The sequence below is a fragment of the Nyctibius grandis genome, chromosome Z (genome assembly GCF_013368605.1).
Source record: "Nyctibius grandis isolate bNycGra1 chromosome Z, bNycGra1.pri, whole genome shotgun sequence".
Taxonomy (NCBI): Eukaryota; Metazoa; Chordata; class Aves; order Nyctibiiformes; family Nyctibiidae; genus Nyctibius; species Nyctibius grandis.
Genome location: NC_090695.1, coordinates 62,401,260 through 62,423,505, shown reverse-complemented (window position 1 = coordinate 62,423,505; position 22,246 = coordinate 62,401,260). Strand labels below are relative to the sequence as shown.

At 40.6% G+C, this 22,246-nt stretch overlaps 1 protein-coding gene across 2 annotated transcripts in view; it reads left to right on the top strand.

The window, feature by feature from the left end:
- FBN2 (fibrillin 2) overlaps positions 1 to 22,246 on the top strand; it is a 191,112-nt gene that overhangs the window by 32,196 nt on the left and 136,670 nt on the right. For both annotated transcript variants that reach the window (XM_068422044.1, XM_068422045.1), the window contains exon 6: positions 14,668 to 14,865. In XM_068422044.1, coding sequence (XP_068278145.1) covers positions 14,668 to 14,865 — 198 coding nt within the window. The remainder of the gene's footprint in view (positions 1 to 14,667; positions 14,866 to 22,246) is intronic.

The following is a 22,246-nucleotide window of genomic DNA, read 5'->3' as shown; positions in this document are numbered from 1 at the left end:
ACAATCCACCTCACTACCCGATCATCCAGACCACACTTCCCCAGTTTAGCTGCGAGGATGCTGTGGGAGACAGTGTCAAACGCTTTACTGAAATCGAGATAGACCACATCCACAGCTTTACCATCTTCTGTCCACTGGGTTATGTCCTCATAAAAGGCTATCAAGTTGGTTGAGCATGACTTCCCGTTGGTGAAGCCATGTTGACTGCCCCTAATGATCCCCCTATCCTTGATGTGCCTAGAGACAGCACCAAGGACAAGTTGTTCCATCACCTTTCCGGGGATGGAGGTGAGGCTGACCGGTCTATAGTTCCCCGGGTCCTCCTTCTTGCCCTTTTTGAAGACTGGAGTGACATTCGCTTTCCTCCAGTCCTCAGGCACCTCTCCCGTTGCCCACGACTTAGCCAAGATGATGGAGAGTGGCCTAGCAATGACTTCCGCCAGCTCCCTCAGCACCCGTGGGTGCATCCCATCAGGACCCATGGATTTATGGACGTCCAGATTGCTTAATTGGTCCCTGACCCAGCCCTCATCAACCAAGACAGATTCCTCCTCTATCCTGACTTCTTCTGAGGCCTCAGGGGTCCGGGGCTCCTCAGGACAGCCTCCAGCAGTATAGACAGAGGCAAAGAAGGTATTCAGTAACTCTGCCTTCTTTTCATCCTCTGTCTCCAGGGCCCCCACCTCATTCATCAGTGGGCCTACATTGCCTCTAGTGTTGGCTTTACCTGCAATGTATTTGAAGAAGCCCTTTCTGTTGTCCTTGACCTCTCTTGCAAGGTTTAATTCCAAGGAGGCCTTAGCTTTCCTAGTTGCCTCCCTACATCCTCTGACAACAGACTTATATTCCTCCCAAGTGGCCAGCCCCTCCTTCCATGATCTGTACACCCTCGTCTTCCACTTGAGTTTGCCCAGCAGTTCCCTGGTTAACCATGCAGGTCTCCTGGTACCCTTCCTTGACTTCCTACCTGCTGGGATGCTCTGATCTTGAGCTTGGAAGAAGCAGTCCTTGAATGCTAACCAACTATCTTGGGCCCCCTTACCTTCTAGTACCCTGTCCCATGGGATTTCCCCTAGCAATTGCTTGAAAAGGCCAAAGTTGGCCCTCCTGAAGTTCAGGGTTGTGATTCTGCTAGCTATTCTGTTCCTGCCACATGAGATCCTGAACTCTACCATCTCATGGTCACTACAACCAAGGCTGCCCTCAACCTTCACCTCTTCAACCAGACCCTCCTTGTTAGTGAGGATAAGATCCAGCAGCGCTCCTCTCCTAGTTGGCTCATCCACCATTTGCATCAGAAAGTTATCATCAATGCACTGGAGGAACCTCCTGGACTGAGGATGGCTGTCTGAGTAGGCCTTCCAGCAAATATCAGGGTAGTTGAAATCCCCCATGACAACCAGGCCCTGTAATTGCGAGACTGCTCTCAGCTGCCTGTAGAAGGCCTCATCACCGTCCTCATCCTGATCCGGTGGCCTGTAATAGACACCCACAACAGTATCACCCCTGCCAGCCTGCCCCTTAATTCGCACCCACAAACTCTCAACTCGCTCCTGATCCGCCCCTGGACAGAACTCAAGACATTCTAGCTGCTCACTCACATAAAGAGCAACTCCACCACCTCTCCTTAGCGGCCTGTCTTTCCTGAACAGGACATAGCCATCCATGACCACATTCCAGTCATGCGAGGTGTCCCACCAAGTCTCTGTAATTGCCACTAGATCACAGCCCCCCGACCGAACACGGATTTTCAACTCCTCCTGCTTATTCCCCATGCTGCGTGCATTGGTGTACAGGCATTTCAGGGAGCGAGCTGGGCACACCGATTTCACCCCAGGGGGATGGGGGGCCTCCTGGTCTACCTCAACACTAGAGCGTTGCCCCAGTGGTGCAAGCCTAGCTACTACCCCATCCCCCTTCGAATCTAGTTTAAAGCTCTCCGAATGAGCCCTGCTAATTCCTGTCCCAGAACCCTTTTGCCCCTACGACATAAGCCTTTCCCATGTATTACCGTCACACCTGTTGTCTTATCAAACCAGCCATTATCAAAGAACCCAAAGCCCTGCCTGTAGCACCAGTCTCGTAGCCAGGCATTAATAGAGAGAATCCTACACCCAGTCACAGCTGAGTCTCCCTCTCCCCTCTGGGCAGGGACTAGTCCCTGTCCTTCAGGAGACTTTTTATCACCCGATCACAGGGGGGTGGTGCCTTTAAATCGCTTAAATTGCCCACAGTGCCTCCGGCTACGCCTCCTCCTCTCCTGATTCGTTGCCGGGAACCTCCGGGTCCGGGGGTGGGGGGAAGCAGCTCGGGACTGATGCTCGCGGGGGGGGCATCAGTCAATTGTTCAATTTAAAATTTGTTGTTCAATTTAAAATTAATTAAATATGAAGGTTCAAAATTCTTTAAATTTGATCTGCTTTAAATTTTCAATCATATCTGACTTCATTAGTTATGCAATGTCTTAAAAGCTGTAGTTACTCTGATAAAATTATATGGAAAAGAGTAAAGGAGGTAATATCAGGGATAGAGTTTGCTGAAGCCAGTCGAGAGCACTTTGCATCCAGGCTTGTAAAATACTGGAGTGCCAAAAGTAAGCTGGTTTATTCAGCTTCAGAGTAATAGCTTGGTATATGAGAAACAGCAGTAAGTTGTTTATTGAGAGAAGAGATGAATCCTCTGTATTCTGTTCCATATTTTGATTGTTGAAAGATACCCAGCTTTATAGTATCCAACTGAAAATATTGTGTAAACCAAAGAGGTAAATCTCTAAAGCTCTTTTGTTTTCTGTCTGAACAAAAAACAGAGATCTGAAGAAGATCTGAAGAAGAGGAAACTATGCTTCTGCCTCTCCACAGAGAGAACTCTAGTAAATAGTAGCTGTCTGGGTTTTTAGTTTATTGTCAACTGCAATAAAGTACCAGGATAGTGTAGAGAGTAATCTGGGGAAATGTTTCTTGCAAGCTAAATATGATTTTTTTTTCCTAAGAGCAATGTGTGAAACAGTTGTTTTTCCTACTTACATTAACAATTAACAACATTGCATGCTGCTGCATGTGCGTGGTTTTAATAGGGTTTCTGATTTGCTGAGGCTTTTTGCCTGTTTTTCTTAATTTGCGCAGGAATTGGTTATGAAATATTTTCCCTCCTCTTTTTGTGAGTATGGATGCATTCTGCAGGTCTTCCTAAAATGGCTACTAAGAGGAATACAGTTAATGGCAGAGACTCTGTGGCTGCAGTCATTCACCTTTACCTAACTTCAGCAGAGGCTCCATCCTGCGTGCGTTATGGGACCTAACTTTGTTCTGGCTCTGGGTTGTGGCCAGCTGGGGGCTAACATATAAACATCATCTCCTTTTATGTCTTCCTTCTTATTGTTGACCTCACAAAGTAGTACACAGATTGCCAGAGGACTGGAAAAAAAAATCAGACCACTTTTCCACCTACCACAAAAGTTTAAGTTACATTTAGCTGCTTTTAAGTCTTGCAGCTATAGAAAACTCTACATTGGCACCTTTAAACTGTCCTGACTGCTCTTCCGCACTCAGCTAACTGAAATATGTCCCAACATACCATGCTGAGATCAGAGTTTCTGAGAACAATTAAGTATTCACTGTGGATGTGTTCTGCAAACCCTTCTCCATGTGGGTAGTCTTAACCAGTATAAAATGCCTCACATTCATTAGTGGGATTGGTTTCTGGCATGAATAATGACACTGAACTCCAAAGCGGGGTGGGGGTGGGGGGTCAGGGTGGGGTGGGGGAGTCTACATGGTGCTCTTTACACTATTCTTCAATACTCTTAGAAGTTTATCACATCTGCAGACCTGAATCTTTAAATTTCCTCTCTGCTGACAAGGGATTCTGTTCCTTTGAGGTTGAACTGAAGAGCACTGATTTCCTGGGGCGGGGAACCAAAAACCTGTGGAAGATGCAACTGAAGTTTTCGTATTATGGTCCAGAAAAGTAGCATATTTTCTTTGCAGTCATATAGCAAGGTATTGACTTCTTAATTGTTGGGATATGAAGGAATTAAAGAATATAATGTGCACTTGTCTGGCTTCCCAGAGTCCAAGTTTTAACGAGTAGCATCTTTTTCTTTTCATCATATGGGCAAATCTTGTCTTGTCAATGAAATCTGAATACAAGGTTTTGTGCAGGGTACAGAGTTTCAACAGAGGTAAGGAGAATCCTTTCTGTCATTGAAAATCAAACATCCAGCTGTCAGACTGTAACAGAAAATCTTTCTGCACTCCCCTGTTCCACCTATGAAGCTTTGTTGGTAGTACAGTGTGCTCTTCCAGTGAGGGTTTAAATGGCCTTGGCTTCACTCTTGTCTTCTGGTTCTTGGTGAACTTAAGTTTTACCCTTGACTGTATGGTGGAGAGGAAAATCTCTGCCTTCCCTTCCATTAAAGTGTTGAGGTCTGGGGCTTGTAACTTTGGGGACAGGTATTATTTGTTGTGCTGTAGTCCTGAAGGAGCCTAGTTGTGGACCAGAATGCCCGTATGCTGGGAATTCCTCTAAATCAAAGGAGAAACATAAGAGGAGAGAGCAGTAGGCAGCATGATACACAGAGTTACTTCACTGCTTTGAATTTTGTAGGCATCTCGGCAAAGTAAAGATGTAAGAAGCTAATATTAGCTTAGTAGGTGTGAACTGCTGAACCATGCAAAAAATTATCCTTGTGATTTCGTATCTCCATGTACATAGGAGTAATTCAGCCTGTAACTTCTTGTAATAACTGATGATTAATATTTTGTTTTGTGTCAGCTTGTGTGTTAAGTATCTGCTCATAGAAGTATTTCGTTAAGAGTCCAATATCCAAACTCAGATGCAAACTTTATGTAGTAGCAGGGCTTGTGGAAGTATAAAGAAGTATATACATTTACAAGAAGCTCCAAACAAACCCAAATTGGAGACCTTGCTGGAACCAAGATTCAGGTATATTTATTTCCCAGCTTTTATTCTACACTTGAAAATTTTTAGCAGTCAGTATATGATACTGCAGTTGCACATGGCAACAGTTTCTTCCAAGAAGTTTGTAAATATATGGAAATTCTTTGCTTCTGAAAGCAGCTAAATTCCATAAATGACAAAAGCAAAGTACTTCCATGTTTCTATCTTTCTCTGCTTTTTTTTCGTCTGTATATTTTTCAGAATGTTTTGTGTCTTAAAATATTAGAAGCATTTTCTTCACTGTTCAGATTGATTACAGAAAATTGCATTTTATTTCAGAAATATTGTTGATTACCTGGTACTTGGTCATCATTTCCCGTGTGCTTAGGTGTATAAGAATGAATTATTTTTAATTAATAAAAAGAGTTTTAAGGTCTGCAGATAATACTATACTAATACTTTATCTGCTTAAAACTGACATAATATCAATTATATTAAAATGGGCATGCAAACCCTGGAATGTTGTTTTTGGAAAAGAGCTGCTTTCTCTGTTCCAGCAAGAGGAAAATGAGAATGTGCTTAGAATGGACATGACAGCAGTACTGGTGGAAACTGGAATTTTGCTAAAAGCTACAAAGCCCACATAGACAGCTGCATTAAACATGCTTTTTTTTCTTCTTTCATTTAGAGCTGCCCTCCACTCCCTTTTTAATTACCATATTAAGTGTATATTAAGTTGCCTAATCAGTCACAGGCGTTTGTGTGATGGAAAGTATTGCATCACAGGAGCTGGTCAGAAATGGTCATGTGGGACCAGTAGAACAGTAGTAAAAATTCAACATGAAAATGAAAGCTATCATCAGCTGTATAAAAATGTTCAAGCCTTCGTGGTATATTTAACATAAATGTTCAAAACCTTTTTCAACTAAACTGTTCTTCTTCACTATTACATATCAAAATAAATGTTATAAATATCATTGCTTGAGAGAATGACTAAAGAACTGTCTGGGAACGTGTCTCAGCTTTGAGTTATCCACAACTTGAAATGTTTAAAAGACTTTGGTGTTCACTGTTTGTGTTAATCATAAACTTAATGGTATTAAATACTTAAATAAGGACTTGACCCACAAGTTTTCTTAAAAAAAATAAGTCAGGGGAAGGAGGCTCAGACTTCTCAGACTTTACTGTTCAGGCTTTGGTTTATGTGAACTCCTTAGTCCAAATGGCTGTACTGCCCATAGACTATTTTTTCCAAGAGAAATTAACAGCTTTGCCAAGTCTCTTTCTTTTTCCAGGAGACTAGCTCTCATTTTCAGCCAACAGTCTTTTTTCCGTAACTTGTTGGATGTCACCTTTGAAAAAAATGCTATTTATTTATATCAAGCCTGAATCAGTACAATTCATCTAACTTCTTGTTACCTTTGAAACCTCCCTTATGGTGAACCCTCAATGTTGGAAGCTAAGCATTACTGCAAAAAGAACAATTTTCCATATTAGGATGATTAAAATAATAAAGGAAAAACAATTTTAGATAATCTTTAATAAAACAAACATAGGTACCTTTGTAATTTTTAAATATCTTTTTGCATACTGTGACTTATGATCTGCAGATGTTGAACAAGAAGAATAATATTTGCATATGCATACATTTCAGATTTGTGGTCTGAACTTAAGTACAGCTATGAGTATTAGCAAGTCTTTTCATACTCAGATGAAAAGTTAATCAAGGAAAGCCCTGATCTCCCATTTTTTGAAAACACAAGGTCTGGGCAATGCTGTCATTTATTCAGAATCAATGGTAGAATGGGTAGAATATCAATCCTGCTGATATTATGGTAAGAGTCACACATTGTGGGATTGCCCATTGCAGGAAGATGGAGCTCAGTTGTACTTTTAATTATTGAAACATTTAGATTTCACATGGCAAAGGGGAAAATTCAGATACAGTTTCTTTGAAAAAATCTCATTAGTCATCAAGGAGCAGGTGCTGCAGCAAGCAGCAACAGTAAGTTTCAGGTTTCTGGAAACCTCTGAATGTTAGTGGAAATTACGGGGAAATTTGCCACAGCATCCTGTCAGAGGTGTAATAAAGACAGTTGCTTCTCCAGCATGTTTCCTGTTGGAGCATCTTCTAGCAAGGTGAAGTTAACTTGACATCTTTGCCGATATAGACTTAATCTCTCCACTCTGAATGTTCCCTGACATGGAGTCCAGTCTCTTGGACTTTCACCCACTGTGCTAATTTTCCTTTTGGAAGGGAATAAAGTTCCTGGTAACCCTAACAGCAGGTACTACTTTCCAGCATTCAGGTCCCATGTATTAGGTTGTTTTATCTCAGAATGCTGATGTATGAAATAGATTTTTGAGGTATCATTAATAATAATAATCTGTTTACTATACTTGAGCCTGCAAGTGAGGTGGTAGAAGTTGAAATTACTTACTTTCTCATCCCTTCGTTAATATTTTCTAAATCATACTTATGGGAAAGTGGTTCTGTAAAAAGTCCTCATGAAAGGCGAATTTGCTTTGTAAGGAAGTGAAACAGATTTATCAAGTATTAGGTTTTGTTCTTTAATTGACAGGGGTGGGAGGGCATATCTCAGACCTCCTCCTTTACTCACTTCTCATGTAGTTCATACTGATCAACATACTTAATGTTTTCAGTATTTTATTTATAGTAATAGAAGTATCAGAAGTCCAAACAGCTTATAGTTAAAAATATTTACTTCCTGACACATTGCTTCCATTTTTAGTTAAAAGTTCTGTGGAGTTTTGTTTAACTACAAATGATGGAAGAGACTTCACAGTTCCTTCCTGCTAATCTTTCTAGCACTCACAGACATGAAATACAGAATTTGTGATAATATGCTGCTACGGCACTGCAGTCTGTGTCCTTTTACCCTTCCAGAGCTTTTACATAGGCTTTATGTAGGTGCAGAAGGCTGCCACTGCACCACGAGTAGTACTGTTGGGCTTTACACAGAAACAATATTTTAGTATTGGGACCCTTCAGTTAAAATTTCAGTCTGTGTTTTCCCGTGAAAAGACACTTCAAGTTTTCATATTATTACAGATAACTTGCAATGGATATTCACACATGTCTAGGTGCCTTTTAACTTCTCTTTTTCTTTATGTCTCACGTTTTCTCTTTAGTTACCTGAGAAAAGGTAACATTTTCATGGGCAGGAGTAGTTAGTTAACATAGTATGAAACTATGGAGGCTAAGACTGTGACAAAATTCAGATAGAAATTGGATCCTTATATGTGTACCAAAATATTTTAATGTTTTGTCCTGAATGACAACAAATGGTAGTTGGGATGTTAAACACTGTGTTTCAGGTTTTGAGCTTGGTGGGTGTTAGACACCAGGAGGAAACTTAATGTGGCAGACAGATTATCCCATGTCTACTTACAGCAGGCTTTTTACACCTTCGTCTGAATCATCTTGTTTTGGTCAGAGGTACAGGAAGAAAACAAAATAGATGGATATTGGACCATAACCAATACTAGAATTCTTATGTTTCCAATCCTTGTGGCAGGTTCCCTGGCAAATAACCTTTTTTAAATTACAGGTAGAATTAGAATAGACTTAGGTTTTTTTAAAAAGAAATTAATTAAAAAGATCCCAAGAACTGTGCTAGTTGGATAGTCCTATTTGAGAATATGGAATGCACACTTCTATGAAAAAATAAAAAAGCTGTAGTATAGTTAAATTTAGAAGTCCAGTGTGCTATTTCCAGGGGTTTTTTTTATGTTGATACCAAGAAAACAGTACTTCTTATTAAATTTAATTATATTAACAATTTGGATTGTTGATAAAGGTTGTCATTCTTCAAGTCATGGTGCATATTGAATATAATTTTCTGAGGTTAAAAAAAAATGCATAACACGTATATGCTGAAAATCACTTTCTTTCACCAAAACAGTTACCCTTTCTAAGCAACAAATGATTTGTAACATATGTTCTAACATATGTTCTTTCTGGCAAAATTATTCCGGCAGCAATGCTGGGAAAGGAGCAAATGAAGAAACACCTAACAATAAGACAGGAAAACCAACATGGAAAAGATGATTGATTCATAAACTCAGGGTTTTTAAGGTCAGATGAACCATTATAATAATATAGTCTGGCTGACTCTATAAAACAGACCATAGAATCTCACATGGTAATTTCTGAATCAAATCCACAGCTTCCTTTGAAACTACAAAGTATCTTCAGAATGGCATCTAGTTTTAGTATATTTGCTTCCTGTGAGTAAAAATATACTATTTGACTAGAGACCTTTATGTAAATAGCTGTACTTTACTATTAGCCCAAACACGCCTGCCTTCACTTCATATTATAAAATCTTACGTTTTCCTCTTAGGCTAGAAGACCAGCCTCTGGTCAGACTCTTTACCTTTGAACTTCATTTGGTTAAACTGAATGTATAAAGATTTTAAAAATGGATACATTTGTTATGGATAATATTTTTAATTACATATTATTTTAAAACATTAATATTACTATAAAGCATGTTTCTGAAATTGTAAGTTATTCTTCTGGCTCTTCGCATAATTTTTCCAGTTTTCCAGCATCACGTTTGAAATGCAGTTGCCGTAGCTGTGCAAAGAACCACTCTTGCCAGGTGCAGATGATAGCAGGTACTTCCCTGTTGCTATCTGGAAATGACCTGCTGCTAGGTTTCTGCTTCTGTAGCCCAAGGTTATATAAGCACACATTCTCTTAGAAGATTAGGTTCTGTTGTTTATATGTCATTATTCTGAAGTGTCATTCAGGATCTCAGCATTTTGGGTTGAATTTTTTATTTGTAAATCTACCTGAAAGTTTAATAATAGTTTGATTTTTTCTTCTACTGTTTAAGTTGCAGTAGTCAGATTTTTAAATGCCGTCCTGCAGACTTACACTGATGAAAGTTGCTTTTTTATAGAACCTGAACATTATTATTTATGCATTCTCCGTTTATTAAGGCATGGGTAGGCACATACATATACATTTCCAGAGCATATGTTTCTTACTTAATAGGATATATTAAGCAATGGGTGTATTGGTATCACTCCTTCTTGTATCTGACTCATTCCTATTCTCTTGCACAAACACTCTTTGTTGTCTGGTTATATTCTATAATTTTTTCTCTCAAACACACCTTCCAAACTGAACTTTTCGTTACTAGGGTTGACAGAGTATACACATTATCACCTTATGTCTTACAGGAAGGTAATGGAACTCAAATACAATTCACAACTCAAGTTTAAGTTCGAAGTGTAATCTTGTCTGTTTGAATTCCAAACTTCTTAACGTGGAAGATCTTTGGCCTGAATATTCCTGTGGATCACCAACCACTAAACAGGAAAATACGTAATTTGTATTTCTACTCATACTGTAATTGCTTCATGTTATCCAAAGATTCATCCTATAAAAAAGTGTACCTCAGAGAACAGATGCTATAAAAATACCATATGGTCCAGCAGAGCTACTTTTTTTCTGAATAGGAATTCCAAAATGAGCTGGGATGTCAAGGTTGTCAGTCCTGGTAAATGCAAGCTTTGAAAATTTTAGAGATGCATAATAAATCATTTGATTTCATTATAGGGGGCATTCCCCCACGAAGAACTGGACTCCGTTTGAGGGCATGGAGTAAGGAATGCGGGACCAGCCATCACACTTAAGTTCTGCAGAGGAACTGCACGTTGAGTAGCCCTCCAGTAAGAGATCCATGCCTTCCTGGGCTGATGGAGAGTACAACTTCAGAAGTAGGACAGGATTTGGTATTCCCATACAGATCTGTGTAGATCCAGAGATCATGCTCCGTTGCCCTGCTGGTAACCTTACTTCCTTCTGATAGTGATTATAATTTATAATGGGACTCTCAGCGTTGCTAGTGGCTCGTAAATGATCATTTCAGGTTTACCCACAAACATCCTTTTGTCTTTTTCAGCTTCATGTTTTTGAGAATCTAATTCATGAGGAGTCTAAAATCAATCTTAATTTTCAGGAAAGACTCAATCTTTATTGATCTGACTGCAGTCATCACTTGGGCAAAAATTCTGCAATGTGCAGCTTACAGTCAAACAATCAGCTCTCAATACAGAGTAGACCACAGACTTTCTCAGAATCTGCCTATTATTTGTATTTAAGTCATTAATGAGAAAATGAAGTGAGTGGACTCTTTAATCATTTGTATTACTGTCATGTTACAGGTGTAGGTAACTTAGTTGACATTAGAATGGGAGTTTGCTCATTGAGCAGTAGTAAAAGCTTTTTCCATGCATATGAAGCTCATTGCTTTCGCTGTGTGATATAGAGAATGCTTTACAGATAGTATTCGGCAATAAATTATAATACAGCTATATGCTTGTCCTGGTTTGGCCTAAACCAGGCCGATTTTCCTTTCAGTGATTTTTACTTTCAGCTAAGTCTCCTCTAAGTAACTGCACTTTCTGAAACTAACTGCATGTTTTGCAGACAGTGTCTGCTTCCAGGACTGATAACGCTCGAAGTTTGTAGTTATCACTGAGGCACCGGTAGGGATGTTGTGCAGAAAGGCTCTTGCTGTACTTGTTCTTGAGAGAAACCAAGGTCACTGCTGAATTCCTCACTGCTTACGAGTGAAGAGCTGAAGGGGGGTCGCAGCTGCAGGGGGGAGCGGACAGGGCAGGTGACCCAAAATTGACCAACGAGGGTATTCCATCCCATACACGTCATTCTCAGTATAAAGCAGGGGGATAACGAGGGTCTCGCTCTCTTTCTGCTATGGCCGGTGTCCAAGGAGGACTCCGTCTGTTTTCCTGCTGCCCCCGATCCCGATCCGTGCGTCCCTGAATCCAGCTCTCGACCATCGCTAGGCCCAGCCTGGGCCTTCCCGGAGCCTGCCCTGCAGTGCCGGTGGTGACGTGGCTGACTTCAGGGGAGCTCAATCTTGGTTTTGTATATATATTTGTATATATTTGATTATTTCTATTATTGTTATTATACTCTTTTTCATTATTATAGTTTATTAAAACTGTTTTAACTTTCCAACCCGGAAGTCTCTCTCCCTTTTCCCTTTCCCTTTCCCTCTGGGGGGAGGGGGAGGGATAACAGAGAGCATCTGCCGCAGGTTTAATAGCCAGCCCAGCTTTAAACTGTGACAATGCTAAAGAGCGCAGTACTGTTTTCCAAGAATGAAATAGTGATGTCATTGAATTCAGTAGCCAAATTTCCATTTGTTTTCACTGGAGTCAGAATTTAATTCCATTTCTTTCAGTTCTTAAATTCTGAGCAGTTCTGTTTTTCTTCTGATAACAGGCTGACCATTCCTGATGATTTGCAGGTTAAATGCAGTCTTATCACGTATTCTCCTCAATCTTTGTGACACCTGAGTGAACTTTATATGAAAGAAGTATACAGTCATAATCTGTGATGGAGTCTTTTCCTTACCCTTACCCCTTAACTAAAATCCAGGCAAGATTACAATGAGTTACTGGAATTTAAATCTTTTATGGTTGAGTTTGTGTTTCAAATATTTGTCATTTTCATATGAGGCTATAGCTTGATGAGATCACTGTCTTCTGCTATCAGTCATCAGGATCTGTATTTTATGTTAAAAATTCAGTTCTCTCCAATTTGGCAAAGGCCTTGGATGTAACTAAACTGAGACCATTGCAAAGCTGCGTCTCTTCCAGTATGTTGGATGAAAGATCACTGAAACCTTTTTCTAATGGACAGAATTTTATTTTTATAATGTACGTATTTTACTACAAGTACTCTCTTTGTGGCTTGATGGACACAGGGGAAGCTCAAAGGTATAACTCTGAAGATTATTTTCTAATGAAAATCAAGAAAGATTAAAATTCATAGTCCTCACTGAGTATTTAAGATCTTTTAATCTCCTTTTATTGTTAGGCTTTTTTGTTTTAGATACTTATGTGCTTGCTTAACTTTATTTAAAGTGAACAACGCAGTTGAAATTAACTGCCAATGTGTATAAAAACTGTGTGCAAAAGTCTTTCTCAGACTGTTAACCTGAATGAACCTTATCAAAGATAGGGAGCAGAACTTTTATTTCAATTTGAGCTAGCTTTTACTGTAAGAGCCTTGTAAATGTACTGTAATGAGCCTTGTACTGTAATGCAAAGAAAACTTAATATGAGGTCTTACTGGGAAGACCATTTTCTCCCTTTTCAAACATGTCAAAGCTCTTTTTATTCTTCAGAGTGAAAGTATCGCATTAACACAAGACAGTGATTGTCCCTTTTGTAGCTTGGTTGTGAGACCAGTTGCAGTTTGTGGAAGACAGTGTGTGACTCACGTACCAGTATTGGAGTTTGTTTTCATTAGGAAAAAAAAGGAGAATAGGACATAGCAGGGAGAGCAGCTGTAACCCCACTGTTATTCCTTCTATCACATGACTGAGTCTGAGTGGAAGCTTTGCATTTTCTTTTTTTTTCACCCTCTTAAAGTTTCCATAAGGATATGAAATCTGGAATAGAGCAACCATCTGTTTCTCATTTGTTCCTAGAGCATTTCAGTTAATTGCTGTTCCCAGTTTGTATTGCCTCATAAGGTCAAAAAATCTTTCTCTGTAAACAGGTTGAACCTTAATGAGTTAACTATTCACAGGAATTTGACTAGGAGTATTATTTTCATATAGTTTTTATGTGCATATTCAATATAGCTGGAATATGTTGTATTGTCTCATGTTATTCTTCTGAAAATAAAAGGTAGTTTACCAATTAGTCCTCTGTAGGTAGCACTATTTTGCACTAAGCATTCCAGCAGGAATGTTGATTCTGTATCCAGGTCTCTGGCATGGGCATTGATCAATGTGGTGTGAACGAATGTGTGGCTCCTGTGGTCTGTAGTTCCCTCCCATGAATTGCCATGAAGTAACTTAGGAACAAGAAAACCAGTTCCCAGTCCTTGTTTGCTTATTTTGATCTGCCCTTTTTTATTGTTCGCTTGTTTGTTTGTTTGTACAACTCTTTCACATATTGGATTTTACTGGATATATTGTCAGTGCACAGATCAGTTTTGGGTCCAGCTGCCTTTCATTACTTGCATCTATCAGAATGAAATAAATTTGAAAGATAAGATAACCTTGTGAAAATCATTACCTTCAGTGGAAGGTGTCATGCTACTTCTGTAAGCAGTAACATAACTTAAATTTCCAGGTTGTGTTGGAATTTTCTTAATATAGGTATATACTGGATTAAAATTTGATTCCTTCTATAGTTACTAGTACACTGTCTTGTAGAATCATAGAATAGAATCATAGAATGGTTTGGGTTGGAAGGGACCTTAAAGATCATCTAGTTCCAACCCCCCGCCACAGGCAGGGACACCTTTCCTCTAGACCAGGTTGCTCAAAGCCTCATCCAACCTGGCCTTAAACACTGCCAGGGAGGGAGCAGCCACAGCTTCTCTGGGCAACCTGTTCCAGTGTCTCACCACCCTTACAGTAAAGAATTTCTTCCTAATATCTAATCTAAATCTACCCTCTTTCAGTTTAAAGCCATTCCCCCTCGTCCTGTCACTACTTGCTCTTGTAAAAAGCCCCTCTCCCTTCAGGTACTGGAAGGCTGCTAGAAAATCTCCCTGGAGCCTTCTCTTTCCCAGGCTGAAGAGCCCCAACTTTCTCAATCTGTCTTCATAGGAGAGGGTCTCCAGCCCTCTGATCATCTTTGTGGCCCTCATCTGGACTCGCTCGAACAGCTCCATGTCCTTCTTATGTTGGGGGCCCCAGAGCTGGACGCAGTATAATACAATGATCTTTCCTTTTTTTCCAGATTACAGAACAGGTCCATGTTTCACACAAGTTATCAACCAGATGTGTCAGGGCCAGCTAACTGGAATTGTTTGCACAAAAACCCTCTGTTGTGCAACCATTGGGCGTGCATGGGGTCACCCCTGTGAAATGTGCCCTGCTCAACCTCAGCCATGCCGTCGTGGCTTCATCCCTAATATTCGCAATGGAGCATGTCAAGGTAAGCCTTCTGGTTTAAATTGTGCATGACTGTTGTGTTGCTGATACGCATCTTGAAAACCTTGTGTCCACTTAAAACAAAATAATTGGTTTCCCTGTGTGTGTTCTGGGTCTTACTTTTGATAAAATTTGGATATGCTTCGCTGCTTCTAGAGTTTAGCTAGTGTACATATAGAACAAAATTCAAGTGCCTGGAAAAAATGAATGCCAACCAAGGAGCCATAAATACAGAGTATGAAAAAGTCAGAATGTCTATTGAGCGCAGCCATAAGATACTACAGTAGAGCACCAACCAGGGAGCTGTTGCTGTAGCCCTTAGGTAATATATACTTCATTCATTCTGCTGAAAAATTCACTATTACTTGCTACTGAGTTGGTTTCTTTCTGAAGTGCTTGGGAGTTACTATACAGACCTTTTTATTTTTTCAGTTTCATCATTTAGATGAAGCACATAGTGGGCCTCTGGATGCTGTATTTGAATTATTTGTACAGGGCTAGAAAAATGCATGAGTAAGGAAGGACTGCAGTCTTCTATGTTTAGACTCATAAAATGTTTGAGTAACGGGAAAACCTTCTTGCCTTATCCAATATCTCTTTTCATGATGTTAAGAGACTTGCTGCTCCTCATTTCTGTTGTCAGTGCAGTCCACCTGTCTGAAAGATAGGTTCTGCTCTAGCTGCTTGGCTAAATTTTAAAACAAACTGCATAAAGAATGTAATAACAGAGGATACTAGAACTCCCGGAGGAGAATGTACTACTTTTCTGTTACAGGCTGGTGCCTGTGGTCAGTTTGCAGGCTGTGTTGTCTTAGAATCTTCCCAAGAAGCAATGGAAACCAAGTAGGTGCCACAGTCAGACCCTATGCCACTGTCTACCCTTTGAAGGAATAAGGTTCACAGACTGAGTACAACAGCCTGTTGTTGTGCTCATGAGTGAGCACACTCCACCTTGTTTGAGCAAGAGGGCATCTAGCACCAGTCTATTTTGTAGTATCATCTTGACGGTGGCTTGCAATTGTGTGTGGACCAGCGTGAAGGATGTTCTGGCGCTGTTGGCCAGACGTTCCAGTTGGACGAGAGTATCTCTGATGATAATGTTAGTCTTAATGTTGCTATCTGGAATAAACCAGTCAGCCAGCCATCCCATCATAGATTTCAGCCGTTGGCCCACACTCATTTCTTCCCAAGTGTTTCTTGCTTTGCCCAATAGTTATGCCCAGTTACGGAGTGCAACCTATGAGGCATACATTTCCTAGGGCAAGATAGAATGGTACCTAGGGTGAAGGCGGCTGGCTGACTGGCAGTTTCCCAGCTTTCATTTTTCTGCACATTAAAGTTGGAATGGGCATATTCACCACTACACAGCCATACTATACCCGGGGGAGTCCATACCACCATGGAAGCATTCTTTTCCCACATGAAAAAAGCTTGATGAGTATGAGTCCAGAGAGCCCACATGAAGTGGGTCGATGAGTTTAAGCTCTGGGACCATAGAGTAATTCACTGTGTGGGCCCACTTAGATTTCGTTTTCCTCCTGACTGGATGTACCAGGAAACATCTTGTATTTGAAACTAAGGTATTTGAAATGAGTGTGGGAGTCGCTGTTTTACTGCTTCTAAATTGAACCAGTCAGTGTCCCACAGAGTACCGTTGCATGTTTCACCTGCGTTTGTCATATCACAATCTTGCATTGTATAGGAAACAGAGATGTTAGGCTTTGATGCATTAAAGTGGATTAAGTTAAATCCACTGCTTGGAGTGGTCCAGTCCCAGGTGCAAGTGTGGGTGGTGGTGTTGGTGGTCCAGCCATCAACCCCTCCCAGGCAGCTTTCACCGTCATGTAGGCTCAAGCGCATGGGACCTGAAGTTAGAGGTATACAACACACCTGGACACCTTCAGTGGTATTGAGGGGAACTGCTGTTTTGGAAATGTTAGCTATTAATTCTGGTACGTCAATGCCTGAGCCATAAAGGTGTAAAGGCGAGCTCTCAGCTGATGTCGGAGTGGCAATACAGGCAGAAAAATGGACCATCATTAATGCCCACATCTCGTGCAAAATCCATTGCCATTTGTAAGACTACATTACTTTTAAGCCCTCCCTGAGTGGAAGTATCTGTCTGTGGGGCTGTGCTAATGACCATAAAGAAAAAGAGAGCAAGCCACTTCATGTTGGCATGGTTCAGGCACCTGCGACACTGCCTAAAATGCAACTGGTTGGCCACATGCTACCAGCAGCAACCCTACACCAATCCTACCCAGTGGAGAGCCTGGTCTAGATTGCCACTGGGGGTAGTGTCATTTGCTGCCTCTGTCTTGGAGGTGTGGTGTTGCACACCGAACATCTGCACCAAAAATTCAAAAAACCTACACGAACCCATACTGACCTGGTCACTAGGGGCAAACCTCTCCACTCCCTGCAATAAGTCAATTAACACCACCCAGTATTCTCACTGTGCTGGCAATGGGGCCTCAGCAGAATACAAGGACTGTGTACCATACAAGTGAACCAAATGATGCCATTCTGAGTTGTGAATTGATCCATGACATTCCTGCAGAACAGAAAAGAAAATGGTCTTGGTGGGGAAAGGCCAGATGGTTATCCCTGGATCCACTTATGGGGAGTTTTTAGTGTCTTGCTGTCAGGAGTCTGGATGCTCCAGATGTTATTATGCATGCTCAAAAGGAGGCCTTGTTTAAGCCCCTCGGTGAGGTGGTTAAAAGGTACTTCTTTCCCAGTCTGCAGATCTCGAGGCACTCCTGGGGGAGTCGACAGGTTTGGCAAGGGCAGTCCAGGTGGAAAAGCCTTGCCAATTGGTTGACCGTTTGTGCTCTAGTGGAAATTTATTTTGGCCAGGGCTGTCCACAAGCAGCTTCCCTAGTCAGGCTTGTGGAGACTAGTGCTTGTTTTAGGTCAGGAAGAAAAGCAACTTTTAACTCAGTGATGTCTCTTCATCAGGAAGGTGAAACACCACTCAGGCAGTGGGCACACTGAGAGGTTGGCTGCCCACGCCTTGAACATGAACACGTGCATGAGGAGAGGTCCCAGGGTTGCCACTAAAGCAGAGGGAAAACAAGAAATTTGGGCTGCAGTGTCAATCAGACATCTTACAGGGAATCTATTAAGGCCCAGGCTGATAATGACATGTGGACCCCCCTTGGTGTCCCACTGAAAAACTTTAAGCTGCCGTTCCTGAGACACCAGACAGGGTATGGGTGCTATTAGTTTTCCGCCAGTGGGGCGGTAGCATGCCGAATGGCATCTAGAGCCTCTCTGGTGTCTTTATAAAACAGGTTGATGGACGGGCAGTCTGCATCCTTGCCAAGCTGGCCAGCTTCACAGGCAGCTTGGACCATGGTCCCTAAAACTGCTAGGGGGTTTCTAATGCTTAATTCTAGTGACAAACCTAGGTCTAAACCTTTCTTCCACAGCCTGGTTGTGAGGTCTTTCTTGTTTCTTGTTCCACTTGAGGATTTAACCCAAGGTCCCGCAGGACCTTGTTTGAGGAGTCTGGCCTCCTTCAGGGGTTTTGGTCAGGTGACATCTTCATTGCACCTTATCATTCTGACCTTCTAGGTTAATTGGTTTATGAACCATCCCCAATTGTTTTGCCTGTTTTGCATTGCATGGGTAGTACTAATTAAATTAATTTAGGGCTGGGTCCCAACTTTTCTGTGAGCGATCCTAATTTATTAAGGTTTGGGATCAGATACAGTGGTGAGTCTGAAGCTCCCCTGTCATTACTGCATCCCCTTTGATCAACAAACTGTTCAACAGCCAACTGCACTTGTCCATTAAACGATTCCTGAGCAGAGCGAGCATGAATACATGGTTGTTCTCCTCTCTCCAGTGTAGGAACAACCCCCGCCCATGAGGTGGTTCAGGCAGCCAGGGATGATAGTGATGCTGGACCTGTGCTGAGAAAGATGCCAGCTCCCCAGCCTCCCCCCTGAGCTTCCTCTTGATAGAAAACTATTTGATCACCTCCCATCTCATGAACTCGTTTGACCTACTTCATTGCAGACTCACTGGGGCATTTAATCAAGTCCCTCTGTAACTTGGTCAGATCAAGAAGGGTAAAGGCAATGGTCTTAACCATATCCCAGGCAGGTCTCCCACGTGTCATAGAATCATAGAATCATAGAATGGTTTGGGTTGGAAGGGACCTTAAAGATCATCTAGTTCCAACCCCCCGCCACAGGCAGGGACACCTTTCCTCTAGACCAGGTTGCTCAAAGCCTCATCCAACCTGGAGACGAAGAATTTCTTTGTTCCACAAAATCATTGCCTTTACTTCCAACAGTAGAGACAGTCCCTTTTAAGCTCTGAGTACTGGTAATTCCTCCTGACCTAAGTTCTGTGGTGTTTCCAGGTTGATAGCATGTTGTCTACTCCGTTCTGAATTATCAGACCACTTTACTGGAGGAAGGGACTGCATGTAGCACTTGACACTGTGGAGACACTGTTTACCATTCCAGACTCCATATTAGGGTATGTAGTCTGTAGAAATAAGCTGCAGGATTTCACTACAGCTAGCTACGAAAATTTTAGAAAAAAGCGATACAGAAGTGTTGTTCACAGGGGGGCAAAAACCCCCTGTGTTAACAGGGTTTAACAATCAGTTAAAGCAGAAACTCTCAGAGGCAGCGAAGGAGTACATTGAACAGACAAATTGACACTGAGGTACTTGCTTCTACACTGCAGTACTGCAAGGAAATACAATCAGCTCTTAAAATTTCTGTGCCAAACTCATCCTGGAAGAGAAAGGTGAATGGAGAGATTAATTAATGTAGAAGGAGTAAAGGGTGGTAGATCTGTGAGTTGTGCATAGATAGAAGCTGCAATAACAATAGCAGGCATGACTGCACAGGTAAACTGTGAAGAAGAAAATAAAGACATCAAGATGGAGCTCTGGAGGGGTGCTACAAAAATTTTAACAAGAGAGGAGTATTAGCAGTTCAGGGAACAGTTGTTCTCCAAGTATGATAACTCCTGCCTGAGGAGGCTTCATTTCATGAAATAGAAAGGTCAGATGAAACTGGCATTAAATATTTTCTCCGAGGGTTTTAGATACAAATACAGGGATCTGGCTAATGCTTTGCAATGCTTTTCGTTCTGCTGCTGACATCAGATTTACAGAGACTTTTATTAATGGAGCACAAAACCCCTTGGTATTCAGTAAAACTGTATCTTTGTCACATATTGATTAGACCAGACCCACTCAGTCCATAGTTTGAATACTTGGCATTTTTGAAGTGAATGCTTATATCTGCAGATAGCCTAGTTTGAGAGTTGATATGAAGAAGCTGAAATCAGTAGAACCTGCAAGCCTTACTATTAGAAAATTGGTCATAATTTCAATATGCGTTAGATGGCAGTGTGACGAGATTTAACTACTGAGTATGAAGTCTTGCTCTTCACATGATATGCATGTTACAGTCTTGGTGTATCTTAAATAGCTCTTTAGCATCTTTTTGGGATTAATTATGTTCTCTGACTAATGTGCTTGTATAGAACATTATGGTAGTATTGTTGTTTCATTATTACAATGAACAGTCTTTAAAAAATTAAAGAAGCAAAACCACTCAAAATTCAAATTGTTTGGTTTTGTTCCCTCCTGCCCCCAGCAGTTTCTATTCAGTCATTGCTTAAACAGGAATTGTAGCTGTTCAGACATCCCTCTTCCCAAGAATGTTCCACGTGTAAGTACTTTATTGCAGTTGCTACATGGCCTTAGGAATAGCATAATGGCAGAAATCCTGTGCTGGATATTTTCTCAGTTCCTCCCTGCATTTCTCAACAGTCGATTTCTCAGTTCCACCCTTCCCCTTCAGATAGTTAATTTTTTGCACTAAGGAGAGAAAAATAGTCCTGACTGTATAGCTTTTGAAAATATGAATGTTCTTCCTGCTACATTGCTGACATTGTTCACTATATATAGCCATTACAGGAGATAGTATAGTAGGAATATACTGTACTGAATATTAAAGGCAGTGGCATGGGCTGGACAAAAGAGAGAAGACAGATGAAGGTTCAAATTCACAATGAAGAGTGATAGATGTTAATTTTTAGATAATCTAGTGTTTGGAATTCATGTGTCTGGTTTACTGACAGTATTAACAGTGTCATCTAGGATCCCATCCTGATGTCATGAAAATAAGTATTAAAACAGGAAAAAAACCCCTTAGTATTATTTCTGTCATATGTTTGTATTTTAGTATTTCTGTTACCTAGGATGCAGAGCAAGAACCAACAGTTTTCCATTGTAGTGATGACCAGTTTACTTTTTAGTTCGCACAGGTCAAATCCATTGGAAAGAAACTCCTCATGCATGTTATAGGTAGAATTGAAGAGAAAATTTGCATTTGGGTAATTGTTGTTACTACCATTGTAATTAGAAAGCACGGTCTCCAAAATTTCTGTATAAAATCTGAGAAAATTTATTTTTCGTGGGTTTTTTGATTCTTCAGAGTTTTTTGAGAAACAGTCCACTCGTCAGAAAGGGAAGCTGAATTTGGCTGTGTTTTCAAAGGTACATGTCTAAAGTTAGCTGTGCAAGTCCGACAGGCATTTTGCAGAGAAAATGCTGCAAAAGCAAAGAACTTTTTTTTCATTTGCCACATATTATCAAGGCTGTGAACACACAGAAAAATTCCACCTAATTTGTAGCATATTGAACCTCTGTATACAGAACTGTATCTAGAGAGTTATTAATCTAATTTTCTATCTATGGCAAAAAGTTTATTGTGTTAATGTTGTTGGCGTTTAAAAGCATGAGTAAATGGATAATTAATAATGCTAAAATGCTGTGTGGGTTAGCCTGACTGTCAAAGATATAAAAAATTAAATAAAAATATGCTTAATTTCAAATTTGTTGTGTTTTCAGAAAAAATATTCTTATATCTTAAAATGGCATTTAGGAAGCAATTCATAAAATACGCCCTTTTAAGAAAATACTTTTGTCCTTTCTGACTTTTCTCTGTTGCGAAACACTGATGATAAAACAAACTTGGCTTTCATCAAAAGGTGATACTGACCAAAAAAAAGCATCAGGCTTGTAGTGTGTATATGTGTTTTTAAGCTAACATTGAAGTTGAATATACTTATTCTCTTTACACTTAAATATGACTTAGAATAGTTAACATATAAGCCCTCACAAATTACGTTTGATATTAGCAGAGAAAAGCAAAATAGTGCATGTGATTCAAAGATTTGCAGGATGTCACCTTTCATAGTGATACCATTTGTGTTGTCTTCACTGGACAAACACTGCACTGTGTTGCATAATTGGGATCGACTCTTCAGACTTCAGCAGAGCTTGACATTTATTTGTCCTTTTAAAACCATAGAATTGTAATTGAAAGAAATGAATGCAATCAATA